General features: G+C 40.9%; 1 protein-coding gene across 1 annotated transcript; it reads right to left on the reverse strand.

Moving 5' to 3' along the window:
- Nucleotides 1-1,532: 1,532 nt before the first annotated feature.
- si:ch211-161h7.8 (thiosulfate:glutathione sulfurtransferase) lies at nucleotides 1,533-10,776 on the reverse strand. Its single transcript, XM_052014299.1, has 4 exons — nucleotides 10,598-10,776; nucleotides 6,101-6,223; nucleotides 5,818-5,977; nucleotides 1,533-1,661 (listed from the first exon to the last, which is right to left on the reverse strand). The coding sequence occupies exons 1-4, from the start codon at nucleotides 10,674-10,676 to the stop codon at nucleotides 1,607-1,609; spliced, it is 417 nt and encodes a 138-aa protein (XP_051870259.1). The 5' UTR covers nucleotides 10,677-10,776; the 3' UTR covers nucleotides 1,533-1,606.
- Between the last annotated feature and the right edge of the window lie 9,502 nt (nucleotides 10,777-20,278).

Raw genomic sequence — 20,278 nt, forward strand, 5'->3', positions numbered from 1 at the left:
ACGCGAATGACGGGCGGTGTGCAAGTGATTTGACGTCGCGAGGTGCCGTCGCCGTGGTAACGGTGTTCTCCGCCCGCGCGCCCTCCCAGAACATCTACGTCACAAAGGGGGAAGCCGTTTCTGGATTCAGGCAACGTAACAGGCAGAGAGGCGCTGCACCGGAAATGACAGGCAATGGGACTGTGTGGGATTACCCCACTGGTGGTGGGAGTAACAGGCAGAGACCTGGACTGGTATTGACAGACATTGGGATCATCACTGGTCGAGAAAGTAACAGAGAGTAATGCTAGGACTGGAAAAGACAGGCAGTATTACTGTAATTAGGAATAATAGGTGATGGCACTGGATTACCATTGAAAGTGGGAATAATAAACAGTGGGTCTGGGAATTGTTGCAGTGACACTTGAACTGGGATAACTGCTGGGTGTAAGGATTAAAAGACTGTTACTAAAATCGCAAATGACAGACAGCGGCACAGGACTCGGCCATGACATTGGGACTAAGAATATCGGGCACTAAATCTGGGACTGGGATAATCGCCGGGGCTGGCAAATCAACGGCACAAGGATCCTTGAAAACAAGCAATGATACTGTGACTGGGAACACCACAGAGACAGCGAATAAGAGGCAGTGACTGAGATTGTCAATACCACTGTGGCTGGAATACCACTAGAACTAAGAATAACACCGGTTGTTACCATGGTACAGGGAACAGCACTTAGATGGAAATACTATGGACAATGACCAGCTGGGAATATCATTGGGACTGGGAAGAGCTCTGGCAGTGCCAACTGCACTGAAAATGATACATGGACTGGCACTGACCGGGGCACACTGTAAGTGTTCATGGAATTTATATCAACACTGAGAATGACATTGAGATGGGGAATAATACTAGGGTGGGATTAATACAGATAGTGATACTGGAACCAAGAATATTACGTCAGTGGGACTGGGAACAGTGTGGGTCAATGATACAAGTACTGTTACTGTACTGGGAGTAACACTGGGAATATCTGGCCGTGAGGTTGGACAAAGAATATTGTTGCTTACAAGACTGGGATTGGGAATTTCACTGAAATTGGGAATGGTAATACCTCAAGTAGTGACACTGGAACTGGGAATACTACAGTGAGACTGGAGCTATGCATTCCACTAGGATGGGGAATACAATGAACAGTCAATCTTGGAAATATGAATATCATTTCCTCTTGCTTCATCATTTGTATTTTTATTGGTGACATTATTCCTTCTTGTCCATTAATCTTTCCTGCCATCCATCCTATCACAAAGCTTGCCCTTTGCTCTTTCATCATTCTTTCCCCTTTTTCTGCAGCTACTACCTTATGTACAGCATTTAGCTCTGATAGAAGTTTATCAAATTAAAACATTAAACCAGTTTCTCCCTCCACACCACAGGTGCTGCCTGGCATGCTGAGTATTTCAGATTTCCAACATCCACAATATTTTGCTTGAGTTTAGGTTATTTTATTAATTCTAGATTAAAGACCAGAGGACATAATTAAAACAAATTGAGTTATTAAATGTATTTAATAAGAGTTGGATCGGAACTCATTGATCAATCACAGAAATTCCCATGTTGTGATCAGTGTCCTTCACGCTTTGCCCATTCAGTGTAGCCTCCTTTATAGTGACAAGCTCTAGAGATAAGATACAGATAGTATGAGATGCAAAATTAAAACTTCCAGTCAATTTCAAGCCAGTTCAATCTATTCTTAAGGTAACTAACACCTCATAGCAATAAAATCAATCATTTTGACCTTTTGCACCTTTTAAATGGCCTGGTCAATACAAATAGTGGATTCAAATATCCTCTGGCCTACTCTTATTGTAGGAGTTTCAGAGGTCTGGTAGGACAGGAATTTGCATCTCCACCTGGAAAACAACAGCTGCCATATTTGCTAACATTGCAATAGTAGGCAGCACTTCAAATTAACTTTTCATTGCAAAACCTTTTGGTAAATAAATGATGTGAAGGGCACTATCTAATGCAAGTTCTTTCTTTTAATTAAACCCATGTACTGTAAGCATGAGATTTCCATTTATACTGCAATAGTCAACTGACTTTGGTTCAAATATAAAAAATACAGATTTCTGTCATAACTTGCATTATATTTGTGCCAAAGTGTTTGTACTAATATAATTTTGGTTGACTAGAAATAATTTTAATACTGTTATATCAAATTTTGTTGAACCTTTCCTCTATTATTCACAATACTTTCCAAGAAAGCAAAAAAAACTTGCAGGTATATGGATTAGACTTTGTTCATATGCAGCAGAGATTATCAGTCAAAATTGTAATTTTCAATTTCTCTATCTTGCAAGATCACCAACAAATTCTAGAAAACTATGTTCCTTTATACATCTCAGTTTAGTGACTTAAAAGATGAATTTTGCAGATGAAGTCTCATAATTCAACTATTCCCAAGTCTTTTCAAGAAAAGCCAGTTTAATTTCCATGCAGAACTGTTGGTATTTCTCTAGCTAACTGTTAGGAAGCTCAGGGTTCCTGTGCAAATCTGCGTGAATGTGGAGGCCTGAACATCCCAGGAGATGCTTGTTGGGGATTTCCTGACTGCATCCAACTCTGGAGTCGTCATGAATTCTTGCAACTCAGTGCAAGCTACCAGTTTCCTGAAAGTTGCACCCTGAAATCTGCCTAATGAATCTTTACAATTTCAGTGGTTGCATTCATTCCAATGGTAAAGAATAACTGTGAGGAAGAGAAATAAGTTTCAGACAATTTACTTTTTTAAAGATGGTTTAACTTAAATGTATTTAGGAGCTTGTGTGTTTTAATTTGTACCCTTTGAAAGTTTTCATATATTTTTAATAAGTTTAAATTATTAACAGTTTTGGAATGCTGCTGAATTTTTAGAGACATCGACAAACATTCAAACCTTTTGATAGCATTGAAAGCTGGTAAAACAGTGGTGGGGGTGGATTGTGACTAATCTGACTTTTAAGGCAATTATGTGGGTGGGATTCAGGTCCTGTCATGTGGTACTAGTTATGATAGAAAGTCCTGCTCTGTGCGGGGCTTCGGTATCATCACTGATCACATGGTAACCATCTTTAGAAAGTTCTTGCTGGGGAGAAATAATGCTCCAGCTAGATATAAACTTAATGGTAGGGGAGTAGTGTGTATGGGCAATTTGTTGCTCTTGAGAAGTTCTGGCTGTGTGTGCAGATCAGTTTCATTCTTAAAGCTTACAATTCCAATATGTCCATGAAATATCCATGCAACGTAAAATACCTTTTTCTGTAAAATAACAAGCACCACTTTTACGCATAATAAGATCTGGAGAATGGCTTCTTGTGCCTGCTTTGTACTTAAAGTCTTGGCTAAGTTTCTACCTCATTTTTGCATCCTAATCCTATGTTTCTCAAGTCTCTTAGTGTCCAAAAATCTATCGATCTACTGGATTTGAATCCATGGTCTTCTGAGATAAAGAATTACAAGGGGCCTCATCTCTGATCAAGACTATTCTCCTTATCTCAGCTTTTAAATGCACCAATCCCTTATCCTGTGATTATGGCCCCAATGTTTAATGGGGTGGGATTTCTAAGTAAAAATAGATGTTCTGGTCAACAGTGCATCTTTCTCTATCCCCCAACTGGATTCCCGGGCACAATAGGAATCTTGGGAATTACAGACCAGTGAGTCTTATGTCAGTGGTGGGCAAACTATCGGAGAGGATTCTTAGGGACAGGATTTATAAGCATTTGATGTAGCATATTAGGGATAGTCAGCATGGCTTTGTGAGGGGCAGGTTTGTGCCTCAAGAGCCTAATTGAGTTTTTTTTGAGGAGGTGACAAAACAAATTCATGAAGGTAGAGTGGTAGATGTGGTGTATATGGATTTTAATAAGGCATTTGACAAGGTTCCCCATGATAGGTTTATCCAGTAAGTCATGAGGCATGCAATCCATGGAATTTGGCGGCATGGATTCAGAATTGGCTTGCCCACAAAAGGCAGAGGGTGGTAGTAGATGGAGAGTATTCTGCCTGGGGGTCGGTGACTAGTGGCGTTCCACAGGGATCTGTTCTGGGACGCCTGCTCTTTGTGATTTTTATAAATTACTTGGATGAGGAAGTGGAGAGGTGGGTTATTAAGTTTGCAGATGACATGGAGGTTGGAGGTGTTGTGGATAGTGTAGAAGGTTGTTGTAGGTTACAATGGGATATAGACAGGATGCAGAGTTGGGTAAGGAAGTGGCAGATGGAGTTCAATCCAGAGAAGTGTGAAGTGATACACTTTGGAAGATTGAACTTGAATGCAGAGTACATGGTTAATGGCAGGATTCTTAGCAGTGTGCAGGAACAGGGGGATCTTGGGGTCCAAGTCCATGGATCCATCAAAGTTGCCGCACAAATTGCTAGGGTGGTTAAGGTGGTGTATGGTGTGTTGGCCTTCATTAGTCGGGGGATTGAGTTCAAGAGCTGCGAGGTAACATTGCAGCTCTATAAAACTCTGGTTAGATCACACTTGGAGTATTGTATTCAGTTCTGGTCAACTCATTTTAGGAAGGATGTGGAAGCTTTAGAGAGGGTGCAGAGGAGATGTACCAGGATGCTGCCTGGATTAGAGAACATGTCTTATGAAGAAAGGTTGAGCGAGCTAGGGCTTTTCTCTTTGGAGCGACGGAGGAGAGGAGACTTGATTGAGGTGCATAAGATTGAGAGGCATAGATAGAGTGGACAGCCAGCACCTGTTTCCCACAGCAGCAGTGGCCAATACCAGAGGACATCCGTTTAAGGTGAGTGGAGGAAAGTTTAGGGGAGATGTCAGAGGTAGGTGTTTTTTTTTTACACAGAGAGTGGTGGGTGCCTGGAACGCACTGCGGGGGGTGGTGGTAGAGGCTGGTACAACAGGGACATTTCATTTAAAAGACTCTTAGATAGGCACATGCATGTAAGGAAAATGGAGGGCTATGTGCTGTATAGGAGGGAATGGTTAGATTGATTGTGGAATAGGTTTACTTAGGTCAGCACATCGTGGGCCAAAGGGCCCATACTGTGCTGTACTGTTCCATGTTCTAATTATTCTACTTCCCCCATTTAGGTCTCCTTCAAACTGACTTTTTGTTCTCTACTGCCACCCTTGTTTGCCTTGCACCATTATCCCTTTTGTCATTTAATTTCTCCAGCCTTCAATTTTCTTTCTCTCCTCCTCCATTCCCTGCTTTTTCTGCATCTTAAAAACTTGTTTTATCTGAAATTTTTCCAAGTTCCAGTCATCAATCCAAAATGTTAATTCTGCACATTTTTTGTTTACAGATGCTGGTGGACCTACAGAGTATTTCCAGTATTTTCAGTTTTTTAGTTAAGATCAAGAGATAGGGGAGTCTCTTTGACTTTCAACCAAAACTCCTCACTTGTCCTAATGTAACAGATGGTAAATCTTTTAGTATTCGATATTACACAATCAGAAGACCAGATCCTCTTCAACTTGAACTGGCAGTGATTTGAAGTAAAAGTTAAAAAAAATTGTTAATATACAGTAAAATGTATTCAAATGTATGCCCAATCAGGACATTAAGAAACATTCCAAAACAGTTCTAGATAGAACAAAGTAATACGGTCATTACTGTTATGTAGTTAGATTTGCAAAGAAATCTATCAACAACCCACAGGAATTTTTATTATTGATTTCTGTTTCAGCAGAAGCATGGATCTGTTTTAATTAACTGTGTGGTTATTAGTCATGTCACAAAAAGTACTTTCTATTTTTAAAAGATCTTTTCTTTCCTTTGGGAATTTAATTTTTTTTTGATGTTTAGAAGTTTACGTACTTGGAAAATCCCAGATTCTGGGCTATTTCTACGGCACTTGCACTCCTTACACCAGTTTGACACTGAAATACAATAATAGTCTCCTTTTTTGGCTTCTGCACCTTGTATATCTCCAGAAATGTTGCCACATCCATCTTAAGAGCAGTCTCAAGCTGACCTACTACAAAAGCAAGAACAAGACCAGTCAGTTTGGCATCAAGAGTGTCATTAAACCTGAACCTTAATAATTGAAATAAAAAATACTGAAAGGTTAATTGATATTGAACAAGGAATGTTGTTTTACAGGGGATGTTGATTGAAGTTGGAATCTTGCCCTTAGCCATCTCTTCTGGCTGTCTCACATCATAAAGTTGGATGGCACGATCTTTGATCATCTGCTTCAACTGTTCATAAGATACCACTTTAGCTGGAAAATAATTATAAATTAAATGAATGTCTGTAAAAAATATTTACTGAACCAAATGTAGCATTAATTCAGAACAAACATAAAGAGTGTGACAATGGAACATGAAAAAAAGAGGCAACTGGGTCTGTTCCCATTATAAAAGAGAAACAGCAGTTCTAGCTAAAAACTCCCTACTCAGAACGTCAATCCAGCTTGTCTCTCAGTCATCCAATTATTTGAATTCAAAGAGTGCCTTTGATTTAGAAAAATATTCCAAGGGATTTTACAAAGACATATTGAAAAAATGGATGCCAAAGGATGTGAAAGAAGTTTCGTCACAGATGTGCATTGTATAACTGCAAATATCCAAAGTTAATCCGAAAATCAGGATTCCCATGCAGCATCAATTCCAACCTAAAACAGAAAATGTAACTTGACCACAAATACAATTTTGCAAACATTCTGCTCTTCTACTAGTTTTAAATTCAAAAGTAACAAATATTTAGAACCATAGAACCATACAGCACAAAACAGGCCCTTCGGCCCACCATGTTGTGCCGTCCATCAAACCACCCTCACACTACCTAACCCCTTCCTCCCGCATATCCCTCTATCTCACATTCCTCCATATGCCTATCCAAAAAGCTCTTGAACCTGTTCAATGTATCTGCCTCCACCACCACCCCAGGCAGTGCATTCCATGCACCAACCACTCTCTGGGTGAAAAATCTCCCCCTGACATCTCCCCTGAACCTCCCACCCATAACCTTAAAGCCATGCCCTCTCATCTTAAGCATTGGTGCCCTGGGAAGGAGGCGCTGACTGTCTACTCTATCTATTCCTCTCAATAATTTATATACTTCTATCACGTCTCCTCTCATCCTCCTCCTTTCCAGTGAATAAAGCCCTAGCACCTTAAGCCTCTCCTCATATTCAATACGCTCTAATCCAGGCAGCATCCTGGTAAATCTCCTCTGCACCCTCTCCAACACCTCCACATCCTTCTTATAATGAGGCGACCAGAACTGAACACAGTACTCCAAGTGTGGCCTAACTAGAGTTTTGTAAAGCTGCATCATCACTTTGCGGCTCTTAAACTCAATCCCGCGACTTATGAAAGCCAACATCCCATTGGCCTTCTTAACTGCTCTTTCCACCTGTGAGGCAACTTTCAGTGAACTGTGAATATGAACCCCCAGATCCCTCTGCTCCTCCACACTGCCAAGTACCTTGCTGTTTACCCTGTACTCTGCCCTGGAGTTTGTCCTTCCAAAGTGTACCACCTCACACTTCTCTGGATTGAACTCCATCTGCCACTTGTCAGCCCAGCTCTGCATCCTATCAATATCCCTCTGTAAGCTCCGACAGCCCTCCACACTATCCACAACACTGCTGATCTTAGTGTCGTCCGCAAACTTACTAACCCAGCCTTCCACCCCCTCATCTAAGTCATCTATAAATATCACAAAAAGTAGAGGTCCCAGAACCGATCCCTGCAGGACACCACTAGTCACTGCCCTCCAATCCGAGGGCACTCTTTCCACCACAACCCTCTGCTTTCTACACGCAAGCCAATTCCTAATCCACACAGCCAAGCTTCCCTGGATCCCTTGGCCTCTGACCTTCTGAAGAAGCCTACCATGAGGAACCTTATCAAACGCCTTACTACAATCCATGTAGACCACATCCACCGCACTACCCTCATCAATCTTCCTTGTCACCTCCTCAAAGAACTCTATCAGGCTTGTGAGGCAAGATCTTCCCTTCACAAAGCCATGCTGGCTGTCCCTAATCAGTCCATGATTCTCTAGGTGTTCATAAAACCTATCTCTTAGAATCCTTTCTAACAGCTTACCCACCACAGACGTGAGACTCACTGGTCTATAATTCCCTGGACTATCCCTATTTTTTGAACAAGGGGACAACATTCGCAACCCTCCAATCCTCTGGCACCATCCCCGTGGACAACGAGGACTCAAAGATCCTTACCAGTGGTTCAACAATCTCCTCCCCAGCCTCTCGAAGCAGCCTGGGGAAAATCCCATCAGGCCCCGGAGATTTATCTGTCTTAATATTATTTAACAACTTCAACACATCCTCTCTCTTGCTATTTACAACCTCGAGATCATTACCCCTACCAGCACTCCCTTCCGCGTCTTCAAGACCCCTCTCCTCGGTGAATACTGAAGAAAAGTATTCACTGAGAACTTCTCCCACTTCCGCCGCCTCCAGGCACATTCTCCCGCCTTTGTCTTTAATCGGACCTACCTTTACCCTAGCCATCCTCCTACCCTTCACGTACTTGAAAAAGGCCTTGGGATTTTTCTTAACCCTACTAGCCAATGCCTTTTCGTGTCCCCTTCTAGCTCTCCTCAGCCCTTTCTTAAGTTCCTTCCTCGTTACCCTATATTCCTCATGGGCCCTGTCTGAACCTTGCTGTTTATACCTCATGTACGCTACCTTCTTCTTCCTAACAAGTCGTTCCACCTCTCTCATCACCCATGGTTCCTTCACCCTGCCATTCCTTCTCTGCCTCACCGGGACATATTTATCCCTAACATCCTGCATAAGATCCCTGAACATCGACCACATCTCCATGCTACATTTTCCTTCAAAAAGGACGTTCCAATTTACACCCCCAAGTTCTCTCCTTATAGCCTCATAGTTTGCCCTTCCCCAATTAAAAATCCTCTTGTCCTCTCTGCACCTGTCCCTGTCCATGACAATTTTAAAGGTTATGGAGCAATGGTCACTGTCCCCCAAATGCTCACCCACCAATAGATCCTTCACCTGTCCCGGTTCATTTCCCAAAACTAGATCCAACATGGCATTCCCTCTAGTCGGCCTGTCAACATACTACGTCAGGAATCGCTCCTGGACACATATAACAAATTCCGTCCCATCTAAACCTTTGGCACTAAGCAGGTTCCAGTCTATATTTGGGAAGTCTCCCATTATAACAACCCTGTTATTTTTGCTTCTCTCCAAACACTGCCTGCCAATCTGCTCCCCTATATCTCTACTGCTACCGGGGGGCCTATAGAATACTCCTAGTAGAGTAACTGCTCCCTTCCTGTTCCTTAATTCCACCCATATGGACTCTAGAGATGATCCTTCTACAACATCCATCTTTTCCACAGCCATAACAATGTCCCTGACCAGTATCGCCACCCCTCCTCCTCTTCTCCCCCCTTCCCTATCCCTCTTAAAACACCGAAAACCAGGAATATTCAATATCCACTCCTGTCCTGACGTCAGCCACGTCTCAGTAATAGCCACAATATCATATTCCCCCATACTTATCCAAGCCCTCAGTTCATCCCCCTTATTCCTGACACTTCTTGCATTTAAGTAAACACACTTCAGTCCATCTACCTTACTACTTTTATAGCCTGTATTCTGCTTCTCCTTCCCCAAAGCCTCTCTACCTGTTTGATCTAACTCTTCCCCATCTCCTTCTTCCTCTGACCTACTTTTCCGGTCATGAAAGTATGCACAAATTCATCTGATACGTGTGGAATTTTACAATATTCTTTTTGTTAATAGCCCAGTAAAATATATTTAAAATGTTACGGACTCAGTGAAAGTCCCTTTAAGATAGAGAGTGTGTGTGTATGTGCGTGCTTACGTCAATAGAAGATAAAGGACGTAATGACGTTGTTGAAGAAGTTGTTGAAGAAGAAGAAAGAGAGAGAGAGAAGGGAGAGAGACACCAGCCTGCTTGTTTTCTCTAAAGAGGGATGAGAAACAATAACTGTGTTTGCCACTGAAATCCATGTATGGAAGTTGGAAGTAATCCGGTAGAGTTCACTTTGTTGCTGACCTGTAGAAGGAAACAGGTATTTGTGTGTGGACGACCACGGTTCGGATGCTTTTCGGGGTGAGGAAGTCACTACCGAGTAAACACTGAAGTGTCGTTTGGGTTCCATCATGGAACATTTGGATTTCGTATGTACTCTCTCTATGTTTTTCTACATCTACATCTTATCTTCAGACAACGGTGGTTGTTGAAGAAGCCCTTGCTCATGTTTCACCTTATGGCTTGCGGAACTGAACTTTAAGAACCATTCCGGAACTGGGAGTTTTGGACTTTGTCACACACACACACGAAGAGTTTAGTTTTGGGGTTAACGTTCGAGGTTTAACATTTTTGAATTCTAACATACTAACCTTTTTACTTTTATTTTACGTATTATCATAAGTAGTGATTAATAAAATAGTTTTTAACACTGAATCATGCTCAGTGTGTTTCTTTTGTTGCTGGTTTGTGACAAAAAACAGCAATACTGCCTCTGCACATAGAAACAAATAATCATATAATAAATAACTATCAAGAACCTTGTTAAGGAGGAATTGCAAACTATCAAATCTGACAAAAAAATTGTATCTTCTTACCTGCTATTCCCCTGAAGAGCATGTTACAGGTAAGACTGGTTGTAATCATTTTAAATGATCTCACTTGAAATTTGAACATAATTTGCAGCTTTTTTGGCTGAACACACAGCAGTGAAAAATAACGTTCTAAAAATGCAGTATGTCAAAAGCTTGCAGTTTATTGACTGGGGAGTTAATCATTCTTTTTAGACACTGGTTGCACAACATTAAAGACTTAGCCAGATTTACTTGTAATCAACTCTTGATAACCGGCCTCCGAAGCCTGTTCCAGCATTCCATTGGATTACAACAGATCTGAACCTCAACTACATTTTATTCCCCATATGCACAAAGGCCTTACTTCACAAAGAACTAATTAAACTCAATTTTGAAAATTTCAACGCACCCACTATTTACAACCATGCTATAAATGATAGAAATCACCAAGGTAAGGGTAGACCTGTGTGGATCTCAAACACAGGAATTAAGTGCAGGCCACTCAGTTTCTCCGGCCTGTGTTGTCATTTGTAAAAGCGTGACTTTTCAGACTGAAGCCTCAATTCTGCATTTTCAATTACTTGCAGTAAGCTTTCACCCCCCGCCCCCTTTGCTTGTCGAGCATTCATCTTCCCCCGTCTTAAACAGATTCAAATAATTTGTTTCCACCACTCTTTGGGGAAGAGAGTTTGAAGGAGTCATGATCCTCAGATAAAAATTTTGCCTCATCTTTGACTTGAAGCCCCCTTATTTGTAAACAGTGATCCCAAGTTCTAGATTCTTGCATAACAGAAAGTATCCTCTCCACATCCACCACAATCATAATACTTCACAATCTCATGTATTCTCATCAATGTTACGGACTCAGTGAAAGTCCCTTTAAGATAGAGAGTGTGTGTGTATGTGTGTGTGGGGCGTGCTTACGTCAATAGAAGATAAAGGACGTAATGACGTTGTAGAAGAAGAAGAAGAAGAAGGAGAGAGAGAGAAGGGAGAGAGACACCAGCCTGCTTGTTTTCTCTATCGATGGATGAGAAACAATAACTGTGTTTGCCACTGAAATCCATGTATGGAAGTTGGAAGTAATCCGGTGGAGTTCACTTTGTTGCTGACCTGTAGAAGGAAACAGGTATTTGTGTGTGGACGACCACGGTTCGGATGCTTTTCGGGGTGAGGAAGTCACTACCGAGTAAACACTGAAGTGTCGTTTGGGTTCCATCGTGGAACATTTGGATTTCGTATGTACTCTCTCTCTATGTTTTTCTACATCTACATCTTATCTTCAGACAACGGTGGTTGTTGAAGAAGCCCTTGCTCATGTTTCACCTTATGGCTTGCGGAACTGAACTTTAAGAACCATTCAGGAACTGGGAGTTTTGGACTTTGTCACACACACACACACACGAAGAGTTTAGTTTTGGGGTTAACGTTCGAGGTTTAACATTCTTGAATTCTAACATACTAACATTTTTACTTTTATTTTACGTATTATCATAAGTAGTGATTAATAAAATAGTTTTTAACACTGAATCATGCTCAGTGTGTTTCTTTTGTTGCTGGTTTGTGACATCAAATCACCTCTCACTTTTCTAAATTCCAGCAGATCTTGGCAGAAGATCAGCCCCATTATTTTGAATTATTTCTATTTCGCACTGTACTCCCCAAATCACTTATTCAAAACATTCTTCAAGACAAGCAGATTTTGTTTTTCTTACTTATTTTGCTTTTTATTACCTTTAAAATCAAATCCTGTGCTTACCACATCCTTTTCAGGATGTACCAAAGCACTTTATAGCCAAAAAGCTATGAGATATTTGTTTTTCTTATTTATTTTGCTTTATATTACCCCTTTAATAGAATTGCATGCAAGTTGTGCTTACCACATCTTTATCAGGATGTACTAAAGCATTTTTAAGCCAAAAAGCTGTAAAATGTCGTAATATAGGAGAGATTGTAGCCAATGCGCTCACACCAAGTTCCTACAAACTAGAGAATGAGCAGAAAAATTATTGTTACCCTTCTTTAAAATGCATTAAATATATTTTTTAATTAAGTTATCCTGCAGGGTCAAGATGAATTTGTAGATAAGGTCAAATAAATCTGTTTCAACATATCCCCTTTTGATTTGAAGTAAGCATTTTCAAGGTTGTATACCTGAGTACAGATAACTCCAGACTGAGGCAACATGCCCCTTAAGTTATAGCCATTCATAAGTGCAGATGTTTGTATTGAGGTTTCAACATATTTAATAGTAGCAAATTAAAACATGTGAACAAACAGATTACAATAGCTGAATAAAATTCCAGCTGCGACAGATCTAATCGAGTGCCCAGGGAAATGTAGAAAGGGTACACTGAGGGTGGGTTATTGACTGCAGGCACTGTTAATAGGTAACTAACCCCAGGCATTAAGCTGACTCAGCGATCTCTGTCTTTGAGGGAATAGGTCAATGAAAGCACACACTGAGGTCACATCAGTGACACCAGGCAAGGAGACTGGATCACTGACAATATCAATGTGACAGGAGTTGTGAATAAATTGATTTATGAACAGCTTTCAGAAATGTAACTAGTTTATATGTCAGGGGATAGACTTATCCCCATATCCAAATGATTCCTGTGACAGTTGTTATTGCCCAAGGTAAATGTATTTCTTTTCCCAGTGTGCTATCCAGCTCACATGCTATTAGGAGGCTAAGATCCAAGTTTCCTCTTGTTACCTTTACAAATTATATTCACTAGCTACTCTATTTTGACCGACTTTCCTATTTGCACATACTTCCCTCATCTATTTAGAGCAAACTTTGTTGACCTAATTGTTAAGGAAAACATCTTCTCAGGTGTAATAAAAACAGAAAATGCTGGAAACACTCAGGTCAGGCGGCATCTGTGGAGAGAGAAACAGAATTAATATTTTAGCTTGATAACCTTTCATCAAAACACATTTTATATTGAAAACATGTTGAAAAAATACCTGTGATCATGGGTGGATTGTTGATTATCAATTTATTTCTTGGCTTGGTGACAGCAGCTATGATGAGGATCTGTATATACAATTTCAAATGCAGTATTTAAAGGTCTAATCCAAAATAGAATGACGAGGCTTTATGTGTTTGCACAGAGAGGTAGATGATTAATGATGAATTCAGGATTGTCATGGACTACACCACAATTGTGCCCTTTAGGTTCACTGCTGAGGTCAGGGAGTGGTCTGGAGCAGTGAAGGGAAGAAACCTGCGTTGGAGGTGGCCCATGAGTTAATGCCTGAATTAGTGGAGGAAGAGGCTTAATAATCAGATGAGGAATGGTGAGCAGTTACACATCTTCCTACAATCTATCCCGTGCAACATCACATTCCTCACTTTGTCTTGACAAGCCTCCTCCATCATATCACTCCTCATCAATTTACCTTGCAAGCATTCACATTCTTCTCAATCTTGCTTTTCCTCAGTTCCACTGCTGTTCATCCTTACATAATTTCTATTCTCTTCCTGATAGTCACTAAATGTACTGCATCCATCAAGTGAACACATTTCATTAGCTAATCACGGATCTATTTTTTATCCCAACAAAAAGTGCTGAAAGTGGCTCTGCACAGATCTCAAACTAGCAACTGCAGAGGATTGATCTCTGGTGATCTGTGGACTTCAGTATCCTGTCCAATGGAGATACACAGTGACAACCTTAAATATCAGCAATCCATGTCATACAAAACCCAATCACATTGACTTGGTGTTTCAATAGTAGGCAAAATATAATCCTGATAATAATTTGCAACATTTTTTACCTTTTGGTATTAACTTCTATGTTTTCCCCCTACCCAGGACCTCACACACACTGCAGGAATGTATTAAATGTGTATGATTATTTCCCAGACGAGCCAGTTCTTTCTGAGGATATATCATCACAATACACACAGCTCATTGTTTGATGGACTAGTAAGACAAATAATTGGGCTTTTATCTTCTGACTCTCACTTCTCAACAAAGCTAGGGCAAATGGAAGAGGCAGGGAGAGCAGTATCAGAGATCATCCCTTTCCAAGCTCTGCTCAGCTGGAAACAGATGCCATGCCCTGGGTGATCATTGAAAAGTAGCAAAGAACTTACAACATACTGACACAGTAATCATAAATACAGATGGAGCGTAACCAATCAATCTGTCATGAATAGCAAGACCAAGGAATTGATTGTGGGCTTCAGGAAGGGGAAGTTGGTCTTCATTGTGGGGTCAGCAGTGGAAAGGGTGAGCAGCTTCAAGTTCCTGGGCGTCAACATCTCAGAGGATCTATCTTGGGCTCAACACATTGATGCAATCACGAAGAAGGCATGCCAGCGGCTCTACTTCATTAGGAATTTGAGGAGATTTGGTAATATCAACTAAGACTCTTGCAAATTTCTTTAGATGTACAGTGGAGAGCATTCTGACTGGTTGCATCACAGCCTAGTATGGAAGCTCCAATGCACAGGATTGAAAGAGGCTGCAGAAGGTTGTAGACTCAATCAGCTCCATCATGAGCACAGCCCTCCCTGCCATCGAGGACATCTTCAAGAAGCGATGTCTTAAGGTGGTGGTATCCATCATTAAGGACCCTCACCATCCAGGATATGCCCTCTTCACGTTACTACCATTGGGAAGGAGATTCAGGAGCCTGAAGACCCACACCCAATGTTTTAGGAACAGCTTCTTCCCCTCTGCCATCAGATTTCTGAACAGTCTATGAACACTACTTCATTATCCCTCTTTTGCACCATTTGTTTTTGTAACTATAGTAATTTTTATGTCTTGTACTGTACTGCTGCCACAAAACAACACATTTCATGACATATGTCAGTGATAATAAACCTGATTCTGAACGTAGTCCACCCCCATTTAGGGTGGGTTGATGCCACAAGGCATTATGATGGACTGGATCCCAATGACAAATATTGACAGTAGCAAGTGGAAATGCCCATTTTTAGCCATTATAAATGCCAACATATCTATTACTTCTGTGCATGCATTGCAAATCTGGATGTTTCAAATTGACTGAACAGATGGCACTGCATGCCGAACTGCTCCTCAAGTCCACTTCCAGAGCTGAAACCAGCTGATGACTGGATCCAGATGCATTGCTTTTCTAGGCTTCAATTGCGCCAGGAAGGAGGATAGCAAGTTTGGGAATGTATAATAAATAAGAACTCTTCTTTCTGGGCAAGCAACCTACAGAGAACAAAACCAGCCAAGAGACATAGGTAAATGAGAGCTTGTTAGTATTGAAATGTTTCAAGTTAGCTGGTACAGGTTTTCTTATTCCTTAAGTTAATGCAATATTACTTGCCCTCTGGAAAGAACTCTACAAAATCTTTTATCATTTTAATATTTATGGTTGTTTGGCTTTCTGCAATGAAAGGGAATCTTTCCCGATTTATTTTAATCACTGCACCAAATTAAACAAGTGCAGTGTCCCAATAAAATTGTTTCAAGACTGTATATACCTTTATAGTCATTTTTCAAAAATCTTACCCCCAAAATTCCATTCCAGATCAAGGAAAATTGCTCAGCAAAATCGAAATTTGAACAGCTGCAAAGATATTTGGAGTCAATTACTTATGGGATTTTTAAGAGGCATGCTGGATGAACAGTAACTATACAGTACTATAATGCCACATTTTATGAGAACAGAATATTAAACAAGGATTAGAGATTTTACTGAGTAGCAAATTAAATTAGATGTATTTACACTCCAATGGGAAATTGAATTTGATACTTCCAGTTACAACGTAACAGAAATATCTGAACATTGCTAGTCAATTTGACGTTGGTTTATTTTAAATGCTCTGAATTTCCAAAAAATGATGAAAGTTTAAGGTTATTTACTTAAACTTTGCCGCTCGACACTTGGTTGAGGCCGCAATGTGTGCCAGCTGCTGCCGCCAATTGACAAGTCTGCCAGGCTCACTCGGGAATTCGGCAAGCTGGCTTTGCTGTGAGCTCGACATCACTTGCCAATTATCGGCAAAGCACAGGCCACATAACTGGCCCTCACATTTGCTGATCACGTCTGCATGGAAGGCTGCTTTCCCTTGTAGGCTGCTTTCCAGATTCACAGGGACCTGAATTCCCTTTGCAGTAATACGTGCAAATAAAAAAAAGGGCCATAGTTAATCAACAACTGACAATACATGTACCCACAAAGGTAATAGTGAAAAGGCAACAAAAGCAATTTCCTTTAATCTTTATTGTAATGTTTTCTTTACAGTAAAAGTCCGACAATCTGCTATCCAGAAATCCCGTTGGTTTGGCCAACAACTCAGCAGGTGATAAATGTTACGTTTCCTCGCCATGCGCTGAGGCTGCGGTACCTGCATTCCCTTCCCAATCACAAGCAACGTGCATCGCATTGTATTCATCAACCCTCCAACCCCCAGTTCCATTGCTCCATTCAAACTTGCCTAGTTTACCAGAAAATGAATTACAATATCCTGTAACGTGTTATTCTTTGCTGCACATTCGTAGATTGAAAGTCAAGATTCAAAAATAACCCTGGTCAAAATGAGACTATACATATTTTCACTTGATGGCACCTGCAGAACATCAACCATAGACACAGACTTCAGCATCCACCTCTTCTTGACTGATGTAATCACAGGTGGACTTACATTACCGCCACCAACAAACAGTCCATCAAGAACCTGTTTAATGCACATTTTCGATGGAATCCATAAGGAACCCAGAGGCAATAAAATTGGGTGTTGGTGATTTTCACAGCCATCTAATCCCGTAGAAAGTAGGTTTTCTTCTTGGAAATTACGGCTACCCAGCAATATTTTGGCACAATCCAAGCCTCCTGAAGGATTGCTCTCATGACTTTTCCTGGTTAGTCCTTCCCCCCACACCCCCCCCCCCAAATGGTTCCCTAAACGTTCATCTACCCTTTACCACATCCAGTCATTTTACTCTTCATTAAATGTTTGAAGCAGGGTGGCGAGTGTAAAAAGTGAAATCTGAGTTGTGGCAGTGTGAACTAAGCATTTTCCACAAGAAGATACTGAATCATGAGTGTTATCATGAGCTTGATTCCAGCCCCCAGTTGCTATTGTATTCTCACCATGCTTTCAATGGTGACTTTTAAAAAGCCCCAGAAAACCTTGGGCTGTGACTTTAAATTTTAAAAAGTGTGTAAGATGAAGATTTAATTTTTAATCACCTACCTAAGCCACCCCAAACATCAAAATTACCAGGGTAAAAATTGCCTCAGAATGTGGTGGTAATAAAGTATAAATCAGACATTCAAACAGAGGGGAAATGAGGTTGCAGAGATTTTGCTGTACCTGTAAATAAAGCCATAATTCAACTAATATTTGTACATAATGAATACAATTCTATTCTGCCCCCAATCATCATTTCATATTGAAACTTAAAACTTCAACCCCAGTTCCCTCCCCAACTGAGGTCCCTATCATACATTTTTCAATGTTGTGCCAAAGTCACTCTTATTACAATCACATTACTGACAACTTGTGAAAGATATACTTCACTTTATTCAAACTCTTAATTGTAAATAACATACAAGCACTCACACCTTTCACTGCATACTCCCCATAAAGACACAAGATGATCAATCTTGGTCGGACTTGTGGCTGCCTTTTGTTCCCAGTTCCAGACTCAGGTTCTCTCTGTGTGTTAGTCCTAGGGTCTCTCTGTGATCCAGGTTCTTGTATTCTTCCAGGTCTTGGCAAGGAGCTAAATCCTATTTCTAAGACTCACCTCCCTCCTATTCTGATCTCTTTCATGAAACAGTATCACATCGATAGTGCCATCCCCGTCTAATCCATTGTGTTCATCTTCATTTGGTTGCAGTTAACTATTTTCTGCCGAAGTTTTGTCTCCATTTTCCATTTGTGTACACTTCAGGGAATATTTATGTTGATGTGAGGGTGTATTGGGTACAAGGGAGAGGTCCTCAGTGGTATTTTTTTAATTAACTACAGGAAGTCCGTGCCCCTGGCCCTCGCAGATATCGAGAACTTGGTGTACTATCAAAACAGGGGATGGCTTGCAAAAGACCATGCCTGAAGCAGCACCAAGCTTAATGAAAAAATAGCTGTCAACCTAACAAAGCTGCAGCAGGCAGCATTCATCCTGAAAAGCATCCAATGGACTGTCAATGCAGTTCCACAACCAAGGGACAAGATCAAAACCTGCAACCATGCCACATCAACCCATGAATTATGGTGCACAAGTACCTGCCAAAGGGAGGAGGTAGCTCTGAGAACATGCACATCCTCAGTGAGATAGCGAACACTAATGTGAAAATGCCAAAGAGTGCTGATTTTGCAACTATCTTCAGCTCAATTAACAAAGTGTATGATATTTCTTGATGACCTCCATACATCTCCACCATGCCATAAGCTAGTTTTCAGCTAATTCAATTCACCACACTGCTATTGTCAAGAAATGGTTGTAAGCACAGCTTACAGCAAAGGTTAGAGGATCAGACAACATCCTGGCTGCAGCAGTGAAGTCATTCTCCAAAACTGTCCATGCCATTCAACCTGTTCCAGGATAGTTACAACACTGGTATCGACCCAATTCCGGAAAATTGCCCAGGCAAGGTGTTGTCCACATTGACCCTTACTCACCAATTGTTTCCACTGCAAATCACCTTAAGCTATCTCAATAACATCCTTTTCATTACAAGGTTAAAAGTGGGGATATCTGTTGATAATTATGCAATGCTTAATTCCATTTGCAGCTCCTGAGAGGACAGATCATGCCTGCATACAGCAAGACAACATTCAGGCACTAACTGATAAATAGTAAGAAACATTTACAATAAAAAGTGCCATGCAATGGCCATCTCCAACAAGAAAATACCTTGCCACCAACCTTGAGGTTCAATTGTAAGTCCCACAGTATCAACATTTTTGGGTCACCATTGACCAGAAAATACATTGAACTGGCCATACGAATACTGTGACTCAAAAGCAGGCTAGATGCTGGATATACTGTAGTGAGCAGTTCACCTCCTTACACCTGAAACTCTTCAGCTTCAATGGGGCACATTGTCAGGAACGTGATAGAATATACTCCACTTGCCTTGATGAATGCAGCTCCAACAACCCCGTTCATGACAAAGCAACCCATTTCACTGGAACCATATCCAGCAACCTAATTGTTCACTGCCTCCTTCAAAGGTGTACCATCCACAAAATGCTCTGCACTCATTTGTATATGCTACTCCAACACCACTATCTAATCCCATGACCTCTCCCATGATTAAAAACAAGGACAGCAAGAACCTAGGAACAATGTGTTCAGTTTACCCTTTGAGTCACACCAACCTGACATAGAAATATATCACTCCTTTCTCGTCACTGAGTGTAAATCCTGCAACTCCTGACCCCAAAGCAGGAGTACTTTGAGTCTTGTGGTTCAAAGCAGCAGCTCATCATCTTTTAAATTTAAAAAAAAATTTATTTACAGCATGGTAACAAGGCCCTTCTGGCCCAACGAGTCTGCTCTGCCCATTTTAAACCCCCAAATTGACCTACCTGTACGTCTCAGGCCAACTATTGATGGGTAATAAATGCAGACCTTCCAGCATACCCCACATTCCATAAAAGAATAAATGAAAGTCCACTGAGTTGGGATCAGGATGACCATGTGATACAATAAGGGACTGCTGATTAAACACAGCCATAAACATCTATCACTTAGATTAC

The sequence above is a fragment of the Pristis pectinata genome, chromosome 4, assembly GCF_009764475.1.
Source record: "Pristis pectinata isolate sPriPec2 chromosome 4, sPriPec2.1.pri, whole genome shotgun sequence".
In the NCBI taxonomy this organism is placed as follows: Eukaryota; Metazoa; Chordata; class Chondrichthyes; order Rhinopristiformes; family Pristidae; genus Pristis; species Pristis pectinata.